Source organism: Haliaeetus albicilla, chromosome 1 (genome assembly GCF_947461875.1).
Source record: "Haliaeetus albicilla chromosome 1, bHalAlb1.1, whole genome shotgun sequence".
Classification (NCBI taxonomy): Eukaryota; Metazoa; Chordata; class Aves; order Accipitriformes; family Accipitridae; genus Haliaeetus; species Haliaeetus albicilla.
The window spans coordinates 24,181,988-24,198,942 of NC_091483.1; the positions used below are offsets into that span (position 1 = coordinate 24,181,988).

The window sequence follows — 16,955 nt, forward strand, 5'->3', positions numbered from 1 at the left end:
ATGAAAATCATTGGGAAGTGAACTACATCTGTGAGCGAGCCTCTGCCATTCCTGCCTGTCCAAACAGATCAATCAGCCCACCTTCATGCTGTTTTACAGTGCTACCACTCGACAGCTTCGTTCACATGCTGCTTTCACCTAAATTGTGCTAATCAGCTGGTCAGATAAAGTTATTACAAAAGTTGGAGAAGTATAAATACACAGCTTCTTCTCTTACCTTCCGCTGAGAAGGAAACCAATAACAACAGCCAGCAGAATGACTCCCACTGTTACAGACACAACAATTATAGGAATCTGGCTCTGGTCGCTGGATGCAGCTACTGCTGAGATGAGAAACAGAAAATGGAGATTAAGGTTAAAATGATAGTCAGCACTCACATGAATCTTTCTAGTGAGGCTGCCAATGAGGTTTCAAGTCTTACCAGTTTGTTTCTTCTTTTATGGTTTGTGTTTTCCCCCTTTGCTGTCTGTTTCTCGTTTGGAAAGGAAATGGGCGGAAAGAAACCAAACACACACGCAAAACCAAGCCAAAACCCCAACAAAATCGCATCTCATCACTGAATTCAGAAACCAAAGTGTTGCAGAATGCAGCCTTTGAGTTTGCAAAGTCAAATTTGTCTTTCTGGCTTAGCTGCGTTAGAAATCACAGAGATAAAAGATCAAAACCCAACAGGTTCCCATTTGCAGAGAGAACATTTATGGAATGTTATTAAGAGACATAAGCAGGATCTCTGTAATAAACAGCATTACCTGCCCTTCAAGAAGCTATAAACAATTAAAAACTAACTCCTTGTGGCATCTATGTCACATGGCTAGTAGGTGCCCTCTGTAAAACAGGAATTTTTTAAGACACATGCACCGGTTGGTCTTTTTATTGGCCAAGGGAAGCAGAACCCTCCTAGCCCATGCCTTGTAAAGAGCCCTCCTGCCAAAAGGCAGGAGACAAGTCCTGTGATCAAGATGCCAGCAGAAAGGTCCGGAGAACTGGGGTTTGCCACAGGTTAAGTAAGAGTAGGTAAGCAAGCCCCTGCAGCCTGTAAAATGGAAATGCTAACACCATTTTTATCTTGTTTATCTGCTTTGCACTGCAGGGGAAGGAGCCCATCTCTCCTCAGCGGTTTGCATGTGGGGTTCCCCAAGCAGAAACCAAAGCCTCCTCACCCTGCCCTCTCCACTGCCAGCTTATTTAGCTCCATATATTTAACCACCCTGGGGTACAAATCTGGCTTCCTCCCTGCAAAACCAGCTTGCCAGCGTAGGCGCTGCTGTTGTGTGGGGAAAAACCTTATTATAGCTCCTACTGTCGTGCCAGCCCCGGATGAAGCTTCATCCACCCCGGGGAGCAGCAGGAATCGATAGTACACTGAAGAAGCCTTTAACTAAATAAGTGAAGTAAAAAGGGGTTCTTAGCACAGGATTAACTTTATGGAGGCTATAAAATAACTGAATATAGTCCCATATTAATTGTTAAAAGAAAAGAAAGACAAAAAGGTATGGCGTTAAGCATCGATTTGCAATGGGTTTCCAGTAGCTCTTCGTACGGGAGCTCTCCAGAGCTCAACGAGCAGTGTGGACCTGCTACAGCAATGTAAATGATTTCAGAAGGATTGGCTGCGATACATTAAATATTTAATGTTAACTGCTTCAAATCCGTGCCATCATCCAGAGATTTTATTAGCCTCACAAATTTATGGAGGCTCCTTAAGATGATGTTTTATTGCTTTCTTGACAAAATAATTAAAAAGAAAAACATTTAAAGGAGAACATTAAGCTGTGACTGGTGTTTTTTTGCACAGCTCGAGGGATGGGGAAATGAGATAAATCCTGCTGTGATCTATGGCAGCTAAAAAGCCTGAATTCAAAAGCCGAGCTGGAACCTTGTTGCCATTTAAAGCTGGGGGCGGGGACCTGCATTACCCATCCTCAACTGGGTGACATGTTCTCACTCCTGCCTGGCTGACCAGCTGGATTAGCTCACCAATCCAGCTGAAAACCAGCTTTTGGCAATGTTAGTTTTATCAGGGCTAGACAAGCTCAGTGGCATTTGGAAAGGACAGCGGCAAGTAGATACACCCAGCAACAGACTGACCCAAATAAAAAACTTCCGCTGAAAAATGCAGCCCTGGCTGCATTGCAGCACTTTGCAGAATTGCACATGCAGGCAACAGTGTGTAAAAAAACCCCCGAATCTGGAAAAAGAGAGAAGTCCAAAACAAGCAATGGCTTCCCCCTCATTGCATTTCTCAGGCTGTTGTTTCATATTTCTTCCAAGTGTATTAAAAATAACTTTACAGAAACCTTGCGAACTGGAAACAAAACCTGTTGTTTGGTCCAAACGATTTTGGAGGCTGGTTTTGATTCTCACAACAGTCACTGAAAGGTTTTTATTTGTGCTTGAATCAAAATAATTTGCTTTGGCTCTAACAAGAGGTTCAGATCTGCACTCCGATGTAGCGGTGAGATTTCGATCTGTGCTTGCTTTCAGATTCACCAGGTCGTGCAGGAAAGCAGTGGGAGCCTGGTCACACTCCTGGCACTAATATTGACTTTACACAGGGCCTTGGAAAAAAAAAATTTTAAAATCACTTTTTAAAAGATTTTAAATGTCAAATGGCACTGCATTTTGCAAGATACTGAGGCTCACATTGCATTTCAATTCTACCAAGCATTTAAACATCCAGTTAAGTCCTGCTTCAGCCAGAGCTCAAGTCCAACACAGGAACAGTTCCCAGCTCCCAAACTGGGGACCATGCAGTAGGTATTCCTCCGACTACGCCAGCAGGTCCTTAGTATCAGAGAAGTACCTACTCCTCTGCCTTTAAGACGCTAAAAAGACTGGGGTACAGGTGTGACTAAATGACTCTTGGGGTTTAAAGATATTACCACATGATGTCCTCAAAATTCCTGATTAACACACATACTTACATGATGGGCTTTACAGAAGTGCCATTATTTTTGGACCAGGATCATAGGTACTGGTGGCACTGGATCAAATGTGCATATATTTCATGTATTATTTATTAATAGTCTGGAACACTATTACTCAAATGACTCTAAACTAGAAACTTTCCAACTGCAAGCAAAATTTCCTTAGTATAATATAGAATAATTTTCGGTATAACATGATTTTGTTGCTACTTATAGGGCACAATTAATGGTTAATACAATAAGAAATACATTAAATAGACCATTCTTATTGCATTAATGTTTGCATCGTGATGCAATTTGCACTGTATTAGTTCTATCACTGGCTCCACAGCTACATCTGCACATGTATAATGATTCCTTTAAAATCTATTACAGCTTCAAAGGTAGCATGCATTGAAAAGACAACTTGGCATCTTATTCTCAAAGATGATGAATTTTAAATGAACTGGAGTAATAGTAATGAAAGTATTGACGAATTTAAATTTCCAAGGAAAACATACAGAAAATAGGCTCTTTCCCACAGGAATGAACAGTGTATTTCCACCAGAAAATTTCTCTTTCATGCAAACAGTATAAAAAATTAATAAATGACAGTTGTACAAACTGAAATAGATAAGACATATTTTCTGAGGGAGGAAATTATCTTTGACACATCTGCAAAAATTTGGTAATCGGGACAAAAAGAATTTCCCCACAGCTGTGCCTGAACACAGGGGAAAGAGCAGCTGAGCCTCTATGTGCCTCAGGAGTTCAGCCTACCACAGAATCTGCTTCAGAATCCAGACCTGGATGATCAGATTAATTTAAAAAAAAAAAAAAAAAAAAAATTAAATTCAAGCCCCACAAATTTGTAACAGGCCAAGCAAAAGTCCTGTGCCTGCAGTGCATATTTTTCCCATTTCTGATCACAAGTCAAATTCCGTTCCTCGAGGCTGTGGCATTGGCAGCCAACAGAAACCATCTTTCAACTTGACAGGAACTTACACCAAAAGATGCTAATGCTAGTTCAATTCTTCCCCTTGCAGAGAGGCACCATTTCAGGTTTTTTTCCCCAGAGGCAGATATTTGAGAGAGCTCAGCATCCTCTGCAGATAGCCATTAAGAGGTACAGAGGAGCAGGTATCATCCCCTCTGTCCCTCCTGAGAGGAGGGCCCTTGTCCTCTCTTGCATCAGCTCTCATAAATACAGGATTTTTCCAAGCAGGGAACGCTATGAATTTCTGGAGCCTGAAGACGTCCTGACTTCAATTCCCACCTCACCGTGTGAGTTGAGGAAGCAAGGACAGATGTGTTAGCCTGTCTAGTGCACGGTCATGATGTGCCTGGTGTTTCCAAAGTCAAGAGATGAGGCCAGGACAAGGAAGAGCTCTCTGCAAAGGTATCGATCCCCTGACTCATTACTGGTAACCGTTCCAGAGACATGGGCTGACAGTAATTAAAAGGACTTACACACTGGGCTGGTTTCAAACTCAAATCTTCGGCTGAAGCCACCGTAGCCGGCAGCTGTCCGGGCTCGGATCTGGAAGACATACGCCGAGCCTGGTTTCAAGCCATCTGCTGTAATCGTCGTCTCTTTGGATTTGATGATGGTGTAGCTCATCTCCTGGTCCTTTTCCCAACCCCCCAGCAAAAAACACAAAGTTGAAACACACAAACAGTGGCTCTTGGAGAAGACAGACTCTTAACAACCCCCACAGCAATGTTACAAAGGATGACTGAAATATGCATTTTTGAGGATCTCTTCCTCAAAATCCCCCTCTGAAGGCCATTTCTGCAGTACAAAATGTGAGATCTGATTTTCTCTTTCATAATCAATGACTCTAGGAGGCATGAAACAGAGCAGAGGGACTTTCCACCCATAAATGACAATACATGGACCAAACTGGCATCTGCAGTAGGAGTAGCTTTCCATTGCTCAGGATGTACACAGCCCAGGGCAACAGAAAGGTTCATCCTACAGAGACCAATCCCAAGGCACGGAGAAGAGGAAAAAAAGTCCCATCGCCTTAGAAAGGGATTTAAATTTATACCAAAACAACTTCCCAGTAATGTAATTAGGCCTAAAGGAACATAATATATTATATGTTGTACAACTTTATGCTGGCATTTCTAGAACCATGAATTAGACCTTGGGAAGGGGATAATAAACCAAAACTCCAGGAAAATACCTAATTTTGCATTGTTCTTCTCAAGCAACAAACTTGAAGAAAAATTGCTGAAATAAATCTTCATTTACATCAGTTTCTAATGCAAAAGAGTTTCAGTTCTTTGATTAAAATTTTGCTCAAATGCTTGGTAATTACTCTTAGAATTATTTACTGTAACATATAATCTAGACAAGAGCTCATAAATTAAGGTCTACAAACTTGGAAACTGCTTTTTATTCACCATATCCTCTCAGATCCAAATTATTATGAGGTAAACAGGAATTCTTAGTAATTCCCTACCAAGAGTTCTGCATAGCTCTTAAGATCTGCACCGATTTTTCATTTTTCTTTTTAATTTAATGGGCAACTTTCCATAGACAGTAATATGCCTGGATAAGGCCCTGGGAATCTCCAAATGTAGGATTAGAGATTTTCTCTGTAGTTACACAAGACTGTTTTGGAGAAATGTGTGTATATGTGTATATATATATATATATGCACAACTTTTTTTTTCTTATTAAGGAGCGATTTCTCTTAAAGGAATGCGAACTGACAAAAGTCAATTTTCCAAAATATTTAAAATAGATCATTCTCATCCCTTGGAAATGAATGCTGCAAATTGACTCTTATAAAGGGCTGAAAACTGAGAGAATATAAATGACAGTAGCAACAAACAAGAAGGATTAAGGACGACATCCCAAATCTAACTCAATGACTGGTTAAAAAGCAATAAGTGAACATTAGGTCACATCTTTGCTTGTATGTCAGCCCCATTAGGTTTTCAATACACTGTTGCCTTCTGCAAACATATAAACACTTGAGCTTTCCTACAGAAAACACTAAGCTTCACTATTAGCCTGAAAGAAATAAATCAAGACAGCATAAACTCAGACTGGCTGTAGCTACCTCCCCGTGAAGGACTTGTACTTGAAGAACTATCTACTGAAGCTATTTCAGACTAGTTCTGGACCACAAATGCAACATTTTAAGCCCTTCCCACACCCCCAATTTGTTTGAAAACAAACTAAATAAAACAAATACATGGATTTTTTTGCTTTAATTATTTGTTCATTATCAAGATTTCTAGAGGCTAATCTTTCCAGGCCACTCCACGGTAAGGATTCAATGCGCCACAACGGTCATTCAAACAAGCTAATAACAGAATCAGTAATGGATTATTTCCAGCAATATCATATCCTGATTCTTGCTTTGTGCTTTAATTTTTTTTAAAACCTCAGCCCTATTTAAACCACTCGCACATCTTGTGCCCTTGCCCAAGCTCCCTCATCTGCAAAACTAATGTTGATTTTATCCTGACGCAGAAGATTTCTGAAATTCTTTCCCCTGTTTGCACAGGTTGCTTGAGCAGGTCCCTCCCGTGGTCAGAGAAAGAAGAGAGGAGGAGAAGGACCCTAGTCCATGTTGAGTGGTTTCACCTGGGTCATGGACAGAACTAATGGAAGATCTTCCTTAAAATAGAAATATAGAAATTCAACCCCCCAGAAAAGTGAATTGTGACTCAATTTCATTATTTTCATGTAGAAAGCCTGGCTATTTCAGAAGAAAAAAGAACACCTTACAATTCCAGCTAAGGCAAGAAACTGCTATTCAGTCAACTCTTGCAAACCTGATTTTTGGAAATCTAAGATTTCCAAAGATCTAAGGCTGCATTTCTCAAAAGATGCTATTTAGACAAAGTGCATTTGTTACCATTTTCATTTAAACTGCATTATTTTTGCAGGAACAGAACAAGTCACCATTTGAAATGAAGACTAGGAAAGGCAAGTTTCGTAGCAAGAGAGAGTGTTTTCCATTAGACTGAGAGCAAGAGCTGGAAAAGCCAGGCAAGCTTTTAAGCCAGGATGTCCTTCTTCACATCAGAGCAGATACAGTCTCTCCACAAAAATCTTTCTCCTGTCCTTACACCGTGGATGCAAAAATCAAGTGAGAAATTGAAATACCAAAGGCAAGGGATAGCCTAACGTTTCCAGGAGGAGATAGACGCTTGATCCCAAACCCCTCCTATTTTTAACAAATGAGCAAGCTCTATCTTAATGTGATAAGGCCGGAGAGGAATCTGACACACAGATTTAATGTATTTGTTCAAGAGAAGTGGCGCACTAATGGAAAACAACACCCTCATTTCAAGTCTTCCTAATCATTTACTGCAAAATCAATCTGACATTGATTTATGCATAAAATCACTCCATTCCCTTCCATGACTCAAATAATTATAACTAAAAGAAGAGGACAGTAAAGAGAAGGTACTTGGGATGCTCAGCAATCAGTCCGTCACACCTTTTCAAAATATTTGATTTCGTATTCCAGGATGATGCCGTTGGGTCGATCTGGCTCCTGCCAGGAAAGGGAGATGCTATTTTTAGTTATCTTCCCTTTTTTCACACTACTGACTGGAGAAGGTGCTGCAAGACAGGAGAAAAACAGAACAGACAAAACCCATGGTTAGTAAGATGTTCTGCCCCTGCCAAAGTCAAACTCATCAGCGCATCCTTAAGTGCTAGGCGATCCTTAGCTACTGCAGATCAGCAGGGCCTGTTTTCACCTTGGTGGTATTTGCCCACTTTTAACAACTGGACTCGCACAGATTTTCAGCAGCCAAGGATCTGACCAGCATCACCCACCCGAGCAAAGTAACAACATGAACTACCATCAGCAACTTATACATCCACCTTGTCTTTTCAAGCACTTTTCAAACACATCAACCCCACACCTTGCCTTTTCAAATGTGTCGGGGGCTACATTATCAGTATTACATGTTGATTACATATTGATTGCTTTCAGCTGCTTTGAAGTTATGTATTTTTCAGAAGACCTTAGATTATGTGGGCTCCTTAACTAATTTTTTTTGTCTTGTACAATAGGTAAAGCCTAGGCACCTTCCAGCCCCCTCCTTCCAGAAGCAAGAAACAGGGTAGCAAGGCCATTACAACCTTTATAATTCAATTGCTCTCCATAAACATTGCTAGTGTGTTACAGCTCACATAGCGATGCTAACTCCTTGCAAGTGGCACCTGTAAAGATTTTAATGGCAACCACAGTTTGGAATTTTGTGGCATGCTTGGGGAAGCTGCAGCATGAAAGCAGCTATACTAGCTCTGCTTATTATTTTAAGATGCTACCCTGAAAGGTTATCTGCCCTTCACAGCACACCAGAAACAGGCTTGATCCTTTGTTTTCAGTCCGATATCTGCAGAGACTTTTCAAGTCGTGGCTGTTGCCACCCCTGCCAGCTCCCTAGCAAAAGTTGCTATGGACAATGCAACCCCAACACCCCAGGTATTTCATGCCAGAGATTAGGAAACAACACTGAGTGAAAAGATGGGATGAAATTCATAGTCTCTAATTTGCAAGGCCAAAAGCAGCTTCTCCAGAGGAAAAACCAGCCCATGTCTGGCCGAGGGCCTTCGACTCACCCTCTGGACATGCCAGCTCTTGGCAAGGATTACAGGGGAGCTGGGGAGATCCATGGCAAAGACTTTTGTGGCTATCTGGGGAACTGAGTGCAAAGAGTAGTAGCAAATGACCACATTTTATCTTCCAAAATGTATTTGGAACTACAAAAAAGACGACGTCTATATGCAGGACTAGCTAATTATCATCATACTAAAAAAATCCAACCCATTAAGTAAAATAAAGACAACAAACAAATGAATTTTGCCAGGTCTGATCTTCAGCCAAAAAGAGTAAGGGAAGAGCTCCAGACAATTATCCCTAGACTGAAGGTTAGCAGCAAGCCTTCTCTTTTAAAGCAAGCTCCTTCATCTCAGTCTCTTTTTGGCCCCAGTTTTTCTCATTCCTGTTTATTGATCTCTCCCCAGCTTGGCTCTTGGAGGATCCTGAAAGGTGTTGACCATTTCCATATTGCTTTCTGCTGGAGAGCTGGCATCAAGCTGCACAGACAACACTCACTTTTTAGCTGTGCATCCACCACTGTGCTCACAAATGGTCCACTGAGCAAGTAAAAACCATCTTGATTTGAATGACGATTATGTTACTTATGTAGACACTGCACAGTGATCACCAACAATTTTTCATCTGCAAAAGTCACCTTACCCTAAGCTGATGTCCTCCACAATTTTCTGGGCTATGTGAAGGGAAATAACAACCTAGACTCAAACTTCTAATCTGGTATAGGACTTCCCATTAATTAATCCAGGTGCCTAAATACATGTTGCGCATGCATGTTCACAGCAAGTTGAGCTGTGCATGTGAGATATACTGTCCGTGCACATGTGTATGGTCAAATGTGTTAGCCCAGAGAAGACATAGTGAGTAGTGAACTCCCTTAAAATAGGATAAACTTCCCTTCTAATGCAAAGGGAGCTACATGGTTTTCAGAGGCATCAGAAAACAAGTCTCACTGTGGGGTGGTGGTGCTAAACAAGAGGCAATTCTACAACCCTAGTTAAATAGACAGTACTGATCACTTCTCACCATGAGCCACTCAGAAGCTATATATAGGGGATGGAAACACCAAAGTACTCAGAAAAAGGGCCCCGTGCCCCTCTGGGACTGTTTTCCAATGCCCCCAAATCCCTGCAATGCCTATCCCAGGCTTGCAGAGCTGGCAGCAGAGGTATGGCAGGATGGAGCATTAAACCTTTTAAAACTCCTATTAGCAAAAGCAAACTTGAGACGTGCAGTGAAAGGAGACCTCAGCCCTCCTTGGTATCAAATGCCTCTCAGGAAGACAAAACCCATGCAATTCTCAGTGTCGAGATCGCCTGACCAAATAATGGACTTTTCATCCACTTATTGAGGTTTCCTTAAGTGTTTATAGGACCGAGGCTCACAAGTGCTTTAAAAACAAAAGAACAATGCAAGTGCTCCTGAACTCTGCTGCAAAATCTTTCCCTGGGAGGTTCAGGGGAGTTTAGCTCTCCTTCGCGTGCATCAGCACAGTACAAGACAAAATGCACCACCAGCCATCCAAAAGTGCCTGTCAATCTCCCTACTCCCCTAAAACAGAGCACCCTCTTTAAAAAGCAGTGTGTAAAAAGCTTGGCTACTCAACAGCTTCATGGACTTAAATGTATTGCCACGCAAGTCTCTAACACGTTCAATCGTGGCTCTGCAGAATGCTCTGCTCTACCGGGAAAAGGAGGGAAGATAAGAAAATGAGTAACCCAACTCTCAAAGTAAATTAGAAAAGGAGTAACTGTATCCTTTTTGAATCTCCTTCAAAAGAAGCGTTAAAGTGTAACCGTGAGATAAAGGCCAATTAAGTAAATTCAATAAATCCCAGCGGTGCTGGAATGATACAGCAACTACTCTGCATCCTCAATGCACAGAGATTACGATGCTCTGAACTGAAGGAAGGAAGGTATAAGTATTTTAGAGTTTTCTTTGTCAAAGAAAATGTAATCCAATCCAGGCAAGCGGACAAAGTCTGCAATCATTCCATCTTAAAAGCCTGCAACTGGATACTGTGCTATATGATCTCAGGAAAATAAAAGGATTACTTGAGACTTGCTTTTCAAAGGTCACTGCTTCTGCAAGGGCAGCATCCTCTTAACAGAAAGAAGCCAAGCCATGGAGCACTTCCATTTGGAGTATAACATGTAAAAAAATGAATTCACATCAAGACTTAAGATACATAAAGCTGTAATCTCCCATGTTTCTTACGTAAGCAGGTAGAAGTCTTGTTCAAATCCCTGCCTTGACACTACAAAGGGAGGATGTACATTGTGATTGTTCACATGTTGCTTTACAAGTAATCTGCACATATGCATTAATTTCTCAGCAAGACACTCAAAATCAAAGAGGGATATTACAACATTTACATTTATGTTTGCCATTTCTTGAAAACAGCCATGCGTGTGATGAAAGCAAACAGAAGATATAACAAGGTGTGAAATAGCTAATATACATTTTTGCTTTCCTGAGACCAAAATTAATGAGGAAGCTAATAAAAGCACAGAAAACTGATTCTATCTTTTTTTGTCGTTGTTCTAACATTTCTTAAGAAGAATAAGGGGACTTACCAAATACGGAAATTAAAGTTTCTGCAGAAGATGCATCATTAGTCACATCTGAATAAGTACAGGAGATGTTTTCATGAGGAACAGACCTCTTAGGACATTCCTCCTCCGCACATTTGATAATGATATTAGCACTGAATTAGCCATCTAGGCACCAAACCCAGTATTTACAACATACTGTGCTGTGTCCCACTAACATCTAACATACAATGATGCTTAGTTGAATAAAACATTAATTATATTTTAAGAGAAACTAATGTTATCAGGTGAATGACCACTGCACCAAGATAAAACAAATAATCCAGTTTCTACATCTCATGGTCTATCTAATGCTCTCTCCAGCCCAATTACTTTTGCCTTGATATTTTTCACTCTGGCAGAAACAACATCTAATGGTTCCTCATCTCACCCTTAGCCTGACAGCCAGTGAAGTTTTCCGCTTCTGATAAAAAAAACCCCAACAAACTAGCCCCCTTCACCCTCAGTGCAAAAGCCAAGCCACCAGCCCAGGACCTTCAATTCAGCTTTAACTTCTGCCAGGAGAGATCCTCACTTGGAGCAACCCAGAGTAGCCCAGGAAGAGATGCTGATTTACATAGGCAAAGGGGCTGGCACCTCTCCTTTCTTTGGCTTTCCAGGTATCTGGGCTTCTGGTCCCTTTCCAAAGACAACTAAGGCTTCAAAGAGGAAGATCCTGCTGCTACCATCTCTGTCCTGGCTGCTGTTATGGACATCTATGACATATATGTCTACAGATATAGACATCACCTTTATACAGACATCTGTGTTATGGATTTTCATGTCTTTGTCATGTGTTTGCAATTTCTTTTACTGTGATTACATTCCTATGTGTGCAGACATTTGGGATCTCACACTTCAGACCTCACAATACACCTTGGGGTTCCTCCTTCCATGTGATGCCAGACTTTTGCAGTCTGAATTTACACCAGAAGATTTAAAAGTCAAATTAATGCTTGTGATTAAATCAATACCTTCATCTGTCATCATATAACCAAATAGTTATGCTACCATTAATGCAGTTATAAAGCCAGGTTTAATTGAAGAAAATGAAACCTGTATCAGAAGAGTAACCACAAGACAAGTAATTCTGGTTCCACTTCAAAAGCCTGGTATACTGCAATTTTTCACTCAGTTTCTAATTAATGACATTATTGAATTTTTTTTCTCAGGCCTTTGGTGACTTCAGAGTTTAGAGCAAGACCTGCATTATTCACCGAGTCACACTAAAAGTATGTGAAATTGCAGGTGGCTTCAAGCAGTAGATTCATTTTAAACAAGATACATACATTAGTTAAAACAGAAACACTGTTTTGAGAAAAAAAAAAAAGACTTCACTGTATTATGTCTTTGCATTTCTGTATAGAAACAAATACATTTTTAGAAAAGCTCAACACCCAATGGCTCCCCTAAGGGTACTTTTACTGCAGATACTATTCCTGGGTCAGAACTTAGCATTTAAGGCATAATTTGACTTTTGTGCTGCGATTTTTAATATCCCAAAGTGTACCCCAGTTTGCCGGATAATGGGTTTCAAAACTGTTTGTCACTTGAGGACAAGTAGTTGCAAACCATGCCTGGCTAGTTAGGCAAACAGTTTGGACCTCAATTTGCAGGTGCTTGTAAGTGCTTCTGAAAACTGAGTCCAGAGAATGAAAGGTCATTGGACTACGTAGCATTAAATGCCATTTCAGTTTTATCTGAGACCTTATATTGGATTTCAATGATGCACAGGACCTAAATAGTGCAAGGGGGTAAATTTTAGCCCCAGGATTAAGCTCAAAGACCTTGCCAAATATTTGCCCAATCCTAAAACATGTTTCATATGTGGAGATGATCTTCTTTCGAATGATTTTTCAAGGTCTCTCTTGAGCAGACGGGAACTTCACCCTGGGCTTTTTCACATATCAAATATCAAAACAAGAACACAGTCTTCAAATTTCCTTGGTAACAAATATATAGTGTTTCTTCACATCTTCTACCTCCCAAGATGAACACCTGAGGTGATTGCCAGGTCTTAGACCAATTTACAGTGTCTGTTACCTACCTCCATTTTGAATGCCTCTGAAACCTGAGATGCCTTGATGTGTGCCTTGAAACAAAAGAGGTCACACAAGAGAGAGGAACCCAATTCAAGCACTCAGTGGCCCCAAAAGAAGGCAAGACCCCGTTTTTGTAACATGAGTCCATGGCTAACTCAAGCAACCAGATTTATCTCATATGAAAAGGGGTGATCTTTCAGGTGGTTCCCACCTCAGTCCCCAAAACATTATAAACGCAGCTCCTTGAGCTTGACAGCAGGACATGACTTGAAGCCCAAGCTGGTCACAGAGCCAAGGTGCTCCCAGACCTTGCTGCCTCCCAGCTGGACAGAGGTTTGGGTTTGTGCAAGTTGATACCCAAATTGCTGCCTAATTCTCTTGGAGAGCCTGTTCTTTCTTTGACAAAGCTTTGCTCAGATAATTTCTCTCTAGACTTCTAATCCTTGGACCTAAGATACCAGAAAAGTACCTTTGCTAAAGGCAAAGAGAGCAGGATGGATGCTGTGGTTTTCTGGACACTACTAACCCGATGCTTTTAATTACCAGCAGCCCCCCTACAGAGAATTGCTCATGGTTGGAAGATACAAAACAGAAAAAACACTTAAATTCATACTCACATTAGAGAGATAACAAAAGTAATCTGCATGCAATTTGCATTAGCACAGGGATAACGGTTAATATCTTAATTCTGATCTGTGTAATAACTCAGGAGATAGGCCTCGTTGAGACTGGGACTGCAATGTACCAGTGTGGTCTAAGGCTTCAAGATTTACTGTGCCCCAATAGCCTGTTTTTGCTGTAATTCCACTGTGCTAGCACAACTTGGGGGAAGGAGGAGTGCGTGCACGCTACTATAAAACGGTATTAAAAGAACAAATAGTAAGAGAGCAGTATTACTGCGTGTACAAAAGCACTACTCAAATCCTCATTACATTAACTTGTATTATAAAAATGTATCTATAAAATATACTTCGTTAATAAGACTGATTACTGATTATTGATGCATAAGTTATGAAAACAATAAAATGCATCGCTTTAAAGCGTTTGTATGCAGACTTTTCCTCTTAATCAAAATACAGTGTTAATTGTAAAAAAGCAGGTCTCAACACATACTCCTCAAAGGACAGTGGATGCAGCTAACACAAGCTTTGCCATTCACAAAATATTTTGCCTTAGAAAAATACTGCTAAGACTCACTGAAGCGCCTACCTTTGTGGAGGCAACCCAGGCAGGCGTAGCAATGTCTCACCTCTGGCACTCCTTTCTGTATGCCCTGTTGCTGACTGCACAAATATTTCCAAAAATCACTGCTTTTGCCACAAAAAAAAGCAAATAACTTCTAAAAAATTTAGCATAACAAAGCTATGCCATGACACAGCTATCATATGTTGCAGTTGTGACAGGATTACTAGCAGATCCTAAAGACATCACAGAATCTGGGCACTAAACTATGGAGCCTTTGGCCAAGACTACTTCATCATTCCTCATGTGCACACCGCCCCATATACAATAGAGCCCAAATATTTAATGGAATCTATCACATACCACCACCATCTCCAATGCCGCATAATCTTGGGCAAGACTTTTATAAGCACATGATTTCAAAAAATAAATTGGATTCTTGCCATTTGCCTTCTCTTTACGGAGTTGTACAGACATGCTTTCAGCTCCTGGTAATCACAGACATGAGACACATACTTTTAAAGACTGGAAGCTGCCTGCAGGTTCCCACGATTTGCAGGCACAGGGCTTTAGGAAAACATGACCAGATATCACAAGAGAAAATTGCAGGTGATAGGAAACCTCCCTGCCCCTGGCAATCTTAAAAGTTGTAAATGAGAATAATGGCACTAGTGGTGGTTTATCTCCAGACAGCGTGAGCTAACTAGCATGGTCGCCATTGGAGATGCCCATTGTTGGGATGTAGAGAAATGAGAAATGTCCTGGCACTTCAGTTGTCAAGAATCCTCTCTACTCTGTTATTTTCATTTCTTTTGTGATTTCTGAGAAGACTTATCATAGACAACTGTAGAATATTGAGCACACTCATCTCGAGGGAGGGGAAGTATTACTTCCCGCTTGTTCACTCGACAAACACATTCAATGCCTTATCAGGAACATAGGTATATGAGAATTTTAAGGACTGTCTATATAATAAAGGCTACAAAGGGCACCATGCTCTGTAATGTCAACTGACGTAATTTTTTGCCCTTGAAACCTGAATGCTTGCAAACACTCACCTGTATTTTGCAGGGACTCCAAAGTCAGAGTCACAGACACCATAGTGCAAAATCCCTTTCATAAAGCTACAGACTGTTTAAAAAAAAAAAAAAAAATTAAAAAATTGGCCTGGCAAGACTGGCCATGGCCATAATTCACTATTTGGGAAACTTCTTTCCAATTGCCAGGCCTAGCATACATTCATTTGTGCTTATGGCAGCATCAGCCCTGAGTCCTGCACAGACAGTTCCTGTTGGGCTGTAATTTATCCTGATCCCAGGAAGGGAGAGGGAGACATTAAGGCATCATGGTTTGCCCGGGCTCAGGGAAGAGGGCTCTCTCTGCTGTCCCTAGCAGGTGCTTGCACCTAAGGCCAAGGCGTACCTGAGATGAAGGGCTGCTGGAGCAGGGAAGAGAGGTGTGAAGGAATATCTTGCTACAGGGTGCAGATCCACAGGGAACTGCAATATGTGTTTTTCTTTTTTCTAAGGCCTCTGGAAATCAAGATACTAAGTTTTTCTCAAAGCTGGGGAACAGTTTGTGGTTAAGACCAGAGCCAGATTCCTTCACGCCACAGAAGAGCTGTAATTTCCCTATATTCCATTAGTGGTTTAGTTGTGAAGCCTAAGAATAAATACTATTGACTCACAAGACTCTTATTATAAATTCATTGCTAGCAAGGTGATAAGGACTCCAGCTCTGATCCATCAAAGTGCTTTGGGAAAATGCTTAACTTTAAGCGCTACCACTGCTGTCAGCACTTTGCTGGATCATAGCCACAGGGCTCAGCATTTTGCAGTAGAATCCTCATTATTGAGTGCATTTATCAGGTTAGCTTCCAACACACTTACCAGTGCCTCTCCTATCATTAGTAACCTAATATCTTATCTGCATTTAAGCAAAAGCTTCCTTTTAAAAACCACACGCCATTAAAAACAAAACAAAACCATAGTTACTGAATAAAATGCATAAAATGTGTGTGTTCCTGCTCCCTGCCATAACCCACCTTCTTAATTCCTATATTGGCTCCTTTCTTCATACAAGACATGCTGCATCCTTCTTCCAGCTGCTGTCAAACTCTAAACCCGGTAAATTCACAGACCATTTTTAAACTGCGTGGGAAATTTCCTTCTCTGCCAAGCCTGCCACTCTGTATGATACACCAATCAGTCTTGCTGATGAATTCTAATATTAAAGCCAAATTACTAAACACTCCAGTAAAATCAGAGGTGGCCAAATAAACTCCTTATGTTTCCACTTGAAGAATAGCTACCGAAGAGGTGCAGCAGGTCAGAGGGAAGAACGAAAAAGTCCTTAACTCCCGTGGTAGCTAGTTTTAGATTTCCTATGGTACTTGCTCCCTCCTACCACCACTGCTCTTCTCTCATGTCTCTTTCATAAATGGGATAAAAGCACGAGCCCACCACCTTTGACAGGACCCTGAGCTGGCCAGAGCTTTGCAGAACCATGGTCCAGACCTCTTCCATAAGCAAGTTCCCCAACGAAGACCAGAAGGCTTGAAATAAAATTCTTAAAAAAAAAAAAAAAAAAAAAAAAAAAAAAAAAAAAATCAAACAAGTTATATTAGAACAAAAACC

At 40.9% G+C, this 16,955-nt stretch overlaps 1 protein-coding gene and 1 long non-coding RNA gene across 13 annotated transcripts in view; both read right to left on the reverse strand.

The window, feature by feature from the left end:
* The window catches only part of LOC138685102 (uncharacterized), a 466,921-nt gene that overhangs the window by 123,880 nt on the left and 326,086 nt on the right, over positions 1-16,955 (reverse strand). The window lies entirely within an intron of this gene.
* The window catches only part of EPHA5 (EPH receptor A5), a 203,818-nt gene that overhangs the window by 47,941 nt on the left and 138,922 nt on the right, over positions 1-16,955 (reverse strand). For 6 of the 12 annotated variants that reach the window (XM_069782205.1, XM_069782261.1, XM_069782252.1 and 3 more), the window contains 3 exons: positions 7,374-7,498; positions 4,378-4,537; positions 218-320 (listed from right to left, as the gene is read on the reverse strand). In XM_069782205.1, coding sequence (XP_069638306.1) covers positions 218-320; positions 4,378-4,537; positions 7,374-7,498 — 388 coding nt within the window. Of the gene's footprint in view, positions 1-217; positions 324-4,377; positions 4,538-7,373; positions 7,499-16,955 lie in introns of all 12 variants that reach the window. The other 6 variants (XM_069782196.1, XM_069782244.1, XM_069782237.1 and 3 more) reach the window with 1 other exon arrangement.